The 9013-nt window shown below is 42.6% G+C and overlaps 1 protein-coding gene across 1 annotated transcript; it reads left to right on the top strand.

The window, feature by feature from the left end:
- Nucleotides 1-861: 861 nt before the first annotated feature.
- gja1b (gap junction protein alpha 1b) lies at nt 862-6429 on the top strand. The gene is made up of 2 exons (XM_029255653.1): nt 862-942; nt 3472-6429. The coding sequence occupies exon 2, from the start codon at nt 3488-3490 to the stop codon at nt 4754-4756; it is 1269 nt and encodes a 422-aa protein (XP_029111486.1). The 5' UTR covers nt 862-942; nt 3472-3487; the 3' UTR covers nt 4757-6429.
- Nucleotides 6430-9013: the final 2584 nt, after the last annotated feature.

Genomic DNA, 9013 nt, shown 5'->3' with positions numbered 1-9013 from the left:
TGTTCGTCTTGTGACTGATTTCTCAGGATCATTATGATCATTTGCCTTGGAACAACTAAAGAGAACTATGGAAAAAGTACATATATATATACATTATAATGCTATATTATAATGAGTATATACATAGACACACTTCATATACTTTTAGTTTTTACAATATATATATAAATATTATAATGCTAATTATATGTTAATTATATTATATAGAGAAAATGTTAATTATATATAGTTACATATATGTAATTAACATTGTATATATAATAGATCTATTTATCTATATATACACAGTATCTATATAGCAATATATATGCATATATGTAACACTTCTAGATGTATAAATGTGTAAATATTTAAAATCTGAATTTCCAAAGTTTTAAATCAAACCTTAAGTTTGTATTTTAGTTTTACGTAAATTGTGTAAGCTCAAGAAATATAAAAGTATTTTATGATATTTTGACATATACATATTTATGTATAATACATATCTATATCATATACACATAGTACACCTATGCGCGTGCGTTTGTAGAGCTTTCTTCGTGTGTGCTTGTGTGTTGTGTGTGGTGGAAATTCAGTGTGAAATTTTAAACATGTCTCTAGCGTTCGCTGCACTTCTCAGCTTTCCAGCAGATGTGAGATGTGCCACATGTGTTCCTCCACAACCAACTCTCAACAAGTTCTGGAGGAAAAAGATTAAAAGAAACTTCTGTAGATGTTACGTAGGAATCAGGTGACCTGCAACCCCCCCCCCCACACACCCACCCTTCAACCCCACCACCCCCCACCCCCCACCCCCCAGCCTTCTGAAGTCTTATAAGCAAAGTTTGCAAAGTTTCCCTCAGTTTCTCAGCTGTCCTTGGATTGGAAGGACACAGTGACTGATCTGAAAAAGTTCTCGGAGAAAGTCCCCCAGGACTTTCCTGCTCCACACTGACTTCTCAGGTAAGATTTCACACACAAAACAATTTTTTTTTCTTTTTTTTTTTTTAATAACACTAACTTTTAAAGAAGCTCCCTTTGAGCTCTATTTTACTTTCTGGTTGCCTCTCCGGGCTCCTTCACCGACTCCCTACTGCAAGTGTGAACAGCTTCTCTTCTGCTTTCCATCTGTTTTCACACGTGCTTCTACTTGTTCCCCCTTTTCTCATTCTAACTCAAGTTTAAAACCTTCCATTCGGTTGTGCAACTTTAAAGTGGCATAAAAAGTGACTACATCACTTAAAAAAAACTTAACACATCCGACTTGATCTCCTCCTGCTTAGGTGGTACACTTCGGTATACGTAGGTATACTTTTAAAAAAAACAACAGTTGCTAGGGGAACTTTAACACCGGAGTGAGAAATATATAGTGGCTTTGTGAATTCTGCGCTGAAGGGAAGGCTGTGCTCTTGAGATGTACAAGGAATCAGAAAAGCCGAGCTTCGAATACCAGAGGAAGCAAAGCAGACTGTTTCTAATTTGGATGTCTCCTGTAATCACTTCTTGAAACTCAACTCACTTTTTTTTTTTTTTTATATGTATGAAAGACTAAAAATCCTGTGAAGATCTTTAAAAAAAAGAGACCATGTGTAACTGGTGGCGTTGGACATGCTACGCGAAAGCCGTCCGTCTCAGGAATCGGACGTCGCCTTTCGCTCTGCTGTCCAGCAGATGATTTCTCGCGCTCAGGTTCTAATTTCCGGCCCTATTCTCCCCTTGCCTTCATGATAAATGTTTCCAAGGAATGTGAGAGGCTATTAAAACACGTTCCCATAAATGTACTCATTGGCTGGCCTGCTCTCAATCAAATCGACAAAAACTGATCAGATATAACGAGCATCGGCGCAACCGAGCCGCTCTGGGATTAACAAGTGGAAATCCTCAGCATGCGTGCAAGGCTCTTTGCCGTTCTCTTTTTTCAAATGCTCTCCAATTGTTCACGGCGAACCTGATGAATACCTTAACACAAAAAGGCACGAGGGCTGAGACGCTGCACCCTCGAGGCGTTGGTGTCCAAACCCTATTTCACCGTTCAACAGGGAATGGACAAGAAGAGCGATCCGTTTAACTAGTTTGCAAATATACGTTTGTAATACTTGCAGCGTTGTCACATTTCGTATGTTAGTAACGAGGATAGTTAGAGGATGCAAAGTAATAATAGCTTTCTATAGGTTACTGGAGTGAAAATGATGTAAAAAACATATTCAGCCCTGGATTAAATCCTTATAATATACTGTACGTTATTATTTTGTGAGGAAAAATCACTTAAGATTAAATTGACTCAGTGGATTTTTAATGGAAATTTTTTTTTACAAATTATATATTTGATGAAAGCGGTAGAGGTCTGTCTGCCTTCTCAAGAAACTTCCGGACGGCCTTCTGCACATCACACATCGAAGGTGACATGTCAGAGCGACTGTGGGATATTAAACTCAGCGCTCAGCGCTGTTAATTGCGAAGAAAAGGGAAGCATTCAGTGCGGAGCTGGGAAGTGCAGAAAGGGGAACTGCGCCGTGTGTGCCTTGTGGCGCGTGTCTGAGCTCACATCCCACCAAGAGCCGTTCATTCCAAGTGTGTCTTCTGGAAAGAGAACCGCAGACTTTGAAAAGCTGCGGAGTGGAAAGTGAGCTGGGACGGATGCTGATGTTCCAGGGCAACTCAGCGAAACTCAAAAAGTGCACCCAAAATTTCACTGCAGGAAGGAAGCATCCCAACCAAAGTGCAAACTCACACATCGAACTGTACCGGCTATTGATTCTCGTTCATTCCCTGAAAGAGGGATAAAAAGCAAATATATTCTTGGCGTTGAATACGTATTCACGCCTGTGTTTCAAATCATCTTGAATTTTTTCGCTGGTTGCAAATGATTATTTCATTTTCAGCGCATCTCCATGTGCTCTTCTGCTGATATGCAATACACATTTCTCTGTATCCCCGTATAATGCCTTAATCCCTGCATAACTCGATTTTTTTCTAGTTTTCCTGCATAATTACTGCTATTCTGGAGATCCATTTACATCACATTTACATTTATTCAACTAGCCGATGCTTTTCTCCAAAGCGACGTACATCACAGAAGAATACAATAGTTCTTTACACCAACAGGAGGAGAGATTTGGATGCAGTGACATGGTTTTTGACTACAGTCAATTTGTCACAAGTCACCGTATGAACCAGTATACACAAATAACCATAATACACGTTTTTCGAGCACGTTGGACACATAGGCAGAAGTGAGTCTGAAAGATATGTGTTATGAGACCCTTTTTGAATGTTGACAGAGAGATTACAAGTCATGCTTTACTTTTTAAAGAATTCATTGGGCAAAATCTGAGATTCACGTCCAGTTGCTGACGGAAAGTCTTCAGTTTCTCAGCTTCATTAGAAAGCGCTGGAAAATACCCACCGAACCAAACCACACTAAATGTATGCAAAAGTGTGTTTGTTATGCTACACAGTGGTTAACCTCAGACAATCAATGTTTCCTTGCAGCTAGAGCTCTGTCAAGATGGGAGACTGGAGTGCTTTAGGAAGACTGCTGGATAAGGTCCAGGCCTACTCCACGGCTGGTGGAAAGGTCTGGCTCTCCGTCCTCTTCATCTTCCGCATCCTGGTCCTGGGCACCGCCGTAGAGTCGGCTTGGGGTGACGAGCAATCTGCGTTCAAGTGCAACACCCAGCAGCCCGGTTGCGAGAACGTCTGCTACGACAAGTCCTTCCCCATCTCGCACGTGCGGTTCTGGGTGCTGCAGATCATCTTTGTCTCCACACCCACGCTCCTCTACCTTGCCCATGTGTTCTACCTGATGCGCAAGGAGCAGAAGCTCAACCGGAAGGAGGAGGAGCTGAAGGCGGTGCAGAATGACGGAGGTGACGTGGACATACCGCTCAAGAAGATCGAGCTGAAAAAGTTGAAGCACGGCCTTGAGGAGCATGGGAAGGTCAAGATGAAGGGCGCCCTCTTGCGAACCTACGTCGTCAGCATCTTGTTCAAGTCTCTCTTCGAGGTGGCCTTCCTTTTGATACAGTGGTACATGTACGGCTTCACCCTGTCAGCAGTCTACACCTGCAAGAGGCTCCCATGCCCCCACAGTGTCGACTGCTTCCTCTCCCGGCCCACAGAGAAAACAGTCTTCATCATCTTCATGCTGGTTGTGTCCTTGGTGTCTCTGCTACTCAACGTGATTGAGCTCTTCTACGTCTGTTTCAAACGGATCAAGGATCGCGTGAAGGGGAAACAGAACCAGTATCCTACCGGCACCTTGAGCCCAACGCCCAAGGAACTCACTTCCTCCAAGTACGCCTATTACAATGGCTGCTCCTCCCCAACCGCCCCCTTGTCTCCCATGTCTCCCCCAGGCTACAAGCTAGCCACTGGGGATAGGACCAATTCTGTTCGCAACTACAACAAACAGGCCAATGAGCAGAACTGGGCCAACTACAGCACTGAGCAGAACCGACTGGGCCAGAACGGCAGCACCATCTCCAATTCCCATGCGCAAGCCTTTGACTTCCCGGAGGACACCCATGAGCCCAAGAAACTGACCGGGAGCCACAAACTGCAGCCCTTGGCTCTGATGGACCCCCTGGGCCAGCACAGCAGCAACATCTCCAACTCGCACCCGCAGGGCTTTGATTTCCCCGACGACCCGCACGAGCACAAGAAACTTCCCACGGGCCACGAGCTGCAGCCTCTGGCTCTCATAGACCCCCGGCCATGTAGTAGGGCTAGCAGCCGGATGAGCAGTCGGGCGAGGCCGGATGACCTTGACGTCTAACCTTGCCTCCCTGGCTTGTCCGTCAAGGCACGGAACAGAAAGCACAGAGTCATTCTCGTGCGCTGAAGGGCGGTACTTTTCCCCGTTCACTGTCCTCACTAGAGACTCTAGTATATACAGAGACATGCGAATACTCACCCTGCTGGAGGTACTATCCATTAACGATGACATTGAGACTAGAGGAGCTAACAAGCTTTAACACTATGAAACAACTAGGGGTCGCTGCACACGAGACAGCATTCTTACCACCTTGTTGTAAAACGTCTTGCTCTAGAAGAGTATTTCTCTGTGATAATGTTTGAATTGTCCTGTTTTACCTGTTTAGGGTTTTTTTCTTTTTTTTTTTTGGTATGCCCGCATAATAACATTCCTCTTAGAAATGTTGCACTTCAACATTTACCGGTGTGTCTGTTTTCATGTCTTGAAAGTGGTCTGAAGAAACGTTTGGCTTCTGAGTCCCCATCATAAACTTTGTCTTTAAAATGCATTTATGTCCATCTTGTAAAAAGGATTATAAATAGGTTCCTTGTGCTCAGTTTCCTGGAATAATATTTATTTATTAGCATGTGGAGGACATCCAACACTAGATGAACTTTGACTACTACCAAGGTCATTTCCATACTAATAATACAAAGGCCCAGCACCATATTTATTGACAATAATCCAAATTTCAGCAGTACATTTCTTTGCAGTTAAGAGGTTGCTTTCATTGATTATAGTGGACTGTTTCCTGATAAACTTTGAATTTATGTGGTGTCAGTTGAATTATTTAGTGGTTATTTTTAATTTTAATGTTTTTTTTTTTTTTTGTCTTTCGTTTTCTTGGAAAGCAGAGGTGTTCAATTGTGAGACTTAAGAGCTGCTGTAGGGCAGACACACAGCTTAACTATTTTGTCTTTCTTTTGCTAGAATGTGTCCTGGAGTGTTGTTGAAAAGAAATTTTAATTTTTTTTTTTTTCCCTTTTTGTATTGTACGTTTTGTTTTTCTTATTTAGTTTTTTTTGGGGGGTTTCGGAGCTTGGTAGGAAGAAGTTTTCTATTTTGCTTTTGGTGTGAACAATTTAAAGAAATCAGCGTAATCGTTGCTGCTTGAGAGATAGATTTTTAGTACTGTAAATCAAGCTAACTGTGTCACAAATGTGAGTTTTTAGAAGACTGCTTATAGAGCTGGACTAATATTTAGTCAAATATATTAAAAAGGTATATGCCAATGTAGCTCCATAATTACCAAACACTAGTAGATGGTCTCCTTGGGGTTTTTTTTTTTTTAACATTGCGTCATAGTATTTTTTGGTACTCAGACTCTATGGGTTTTTCAGCTACAATGGTGTTTGCACTGAGATTTTTGGCTAGGGTGTAATATGATGCAAAGTGACAAAGTGTTTCCTGATATGCATGTTAATAATTTATTGAACAATACACCAGGCAGAAAATCAAGACTTTCAAGCAGTGCTTTCTTCCGACAACCAATTTGACTTTCAAAGGCCACTGAGAAGCCGTTAAGGAACGGCGACCCAGCAAACCCGGACACGTGTTACTCCGTCACAAAGTGCAGCGTTGGAACATTATTCCTCGGCAATCCACTGTTGTACAGTGTGGAAGTGCATGATAGCAACAAAATGTCATTAATCATATCTGTGAAAAGGCTATTTTAACCAATAAAGATTTTTTTTTCATTCTCCGGTCTCCTTTTTATTTATCACTAAGGGGTATCATTGGAGTGTCTCAGGTGACCCATTTCTGGAGTCATGACAACTTTGGATAAATGTAGCATTTAAGTGCATAAAGGGTATTTACACAGGTACTTCATGACTGAAACTGTGTAATTTTTAATATGCACACACACACGCACATTTTCAGAACCGCTTGTCCCATACGGGGTCACGGGGAACCGGAGCCTACCCGGTAACACAGGGCGTAAGGCCGGAGGGGGAGGGGACACACCCAGGACGGGACGCCAGTCCGTCGCAAGGCACCCCAAGCGGGACTCGAACCCCAGACCCACCCAAGAGGAGGACTGCGGTCCAACCCACTGCGCCACCGCACCCCCCTTCCATTTTTAATATGGTATATGGTAATTCTTTTAATCTGTGACCATGTGGCACCACAGTCTGGTCCATGAACTCACACACCATTCTCTGCCTGCTTCAAACTGTCCAAAAGTGGCCAGTTGGCAGATGTGTGCTTTATAAGAAAACTTGATCTCTTATTACACATATAGGAGTGACTTAGTGCTGAGACAACCTTTGAGGTGGTGGAACAATAAAGAACCCTCTGGGCGCTTCAGTGTGTAGGCAGAAACGTAAATTTATTAGTGGTTTTCAGCGTTCATATATTTTTATACCAACCAACCAATTTCAAGAACCGGAGCCTATCCCGGAGACATTTGGGTGGGGTGCACACCCTGGACGGGACGCCAGTCCATCGCAGGGCCAAAATTAGTCACCCAGGCACACTGCTGGACGAAGGCACTGGAACAATCGCAGGTCAAACAACTTGTTCAAGGGCATCACAGCCGAAGATCGAACCAGCAACCTTCGGAGCAGCTGCTCCAACCACGAAGCCACCGACATTATTATCATTATTATTATTATTATTGTGATATATTGCACCTTTCAACGGCACGTCGCTTGCAATAAACGCAGAAACTGAGGAAACTTCTAATCAAATATACCCCATCAACAGTTTGAACAAAATGTGTGCTGGACTGCAGTGCTGCAATCTGCGTCAGACGTGCATGTGTTCCATTTCCACTGCAAGAGACGGAAAAGCCGATAAGGATTAAGCGTGAGTGTGAAAGCACGTTGGAGACTAAGCAAATTTTGTCGTATAATTTTGCTGTGTTCTCTTCTTACCCAAGTTTAAATAGAACCACATGTTCAAGCTGTGGGCCAAATGTAGCCGAAGAGGAGGGGGCTGAGTTTTCACTTTGAATCGGGGCTAATTGATCTGGGTTTCTTATATAATAATCTTCTTTTGACCAGGGCCTTTTTACAATGTGACGCTCAAAGCCAGAATATCCAATTGTTGACACTTCATACTGACACCATGGAAACGGCCATTATGTCATATATTTGCAGTAATCAAGAAATTGTGAAGATTTGCTTGAAAAACAGCTTACAAAGTGTGAAAATGGATTTATTTATCTAATGCTTTTCTCTGAGACAATTTACTGAATGGGGTTTACACATTAAGCTACTTAGAATGACTTACTCGCTTATACACCTGGAAAAATGTTTACTGCTTCAGTAAGTACCTTAATCAAGGGTACTACAGCAGGAGTGGGGATCGGAATGTAGGTTTGATCGCAAGGCAACGGTTTTGACCACTAGACCAACTAATACAAAAAGCTGACTGCCAAGAGCTGATCTGCTTGCACCGTACGCCTGCATATAAACGCAACTGGGAGACAAACTGGCGGAATGAACGACTTTGGAAGTGAGACATTGGAAGACCACAGTTAAGATCTCAGGAAGGCCGATCCATATTGCATGCGCTTAAAGGGGGAAAAAACGGCAGATTTGCATGTAAACGGATCACGGACGACATTGTGGTCTGTTTTGCACGTTTTATGGTTTATTTTTAGAAGGCCTGAATTCATGCAAGGGCAACATTTTCTGCAGGGGAGTTATCCCCCCGCCAAGTCTGCTGCAAACCTCAGCTCCTAACCTATGCTTCACAACCGCCTGGACCACAACTCCAGGGTGGTGCAGCAAGTACACGTTAAAGCTGCTAACTTTGACTAAAAATGGCAAATCACTTCTCGTTGCAACATCACCCAGCAGCTAATAAAAGCAGCTGATGGAGTGTCCCTGTAATACTCCTTGGCTGTTTACACGTTGCACACACATTTGTTCCGTGTTTTCCCCTTGCTTTAATTAGTTGTGTTCTATTATTGTGTCAGCTTTATGGCAAGTTTGTTTTAAGGCATTTGACTTAATTTAGGGCCTTTAGCAATTGTAAAAATCAAAGTGGGTTCAATGCAGTTGCTGCCCAAGCCACTTATTCTTGAGTACAATGCTGCATACATTTTTTCACCGCTGGGGTCTAGACAGTCCAAGGATGAAAGGCTGGTGTAGCAATTATGACATGCATAATGCATGTTGGTTACAGTTTTATAATTTTCTCAATTTTCTCAGTTTTTATAATAATCTCATTTTTCAGCTTATGTCTCTATTGAAAAAAATCTCAAAATCGTGCGACGACTCGAGCAGGATTGTGTTTCATATATTTAAAGTAACACATATTTAAACTGCA

Source organism: Scleropages formosus, chromosome 1, assembly GCF_900964775.1.
Source record: "Scleropages formosus chromosome 1, fSclFor1.1, whole genome shotgun sequence".
Classification (NCBI taxonomy): Eukaryota; Metazoa; Chordata; class Actinopteri; order Osteoglossiformes; family Osteoglossidae; genus Scleropages; species Scleropages formosus.
The sequence above is the reverse complement of the archived record's forward strand: the minus strand, read 5'-3'. Positions and strand labels throughout refer to the sequence as shown.

Excerpts from the sequence above, each read along its gene's own strand:
- gja1b (XM_029255653.1), top strand. The coding sequence starts at position 3,488 with ATGGGAGACTGGAGTGCTTTAGGAAGACTGCTGGATAAGGTCCAGGCC.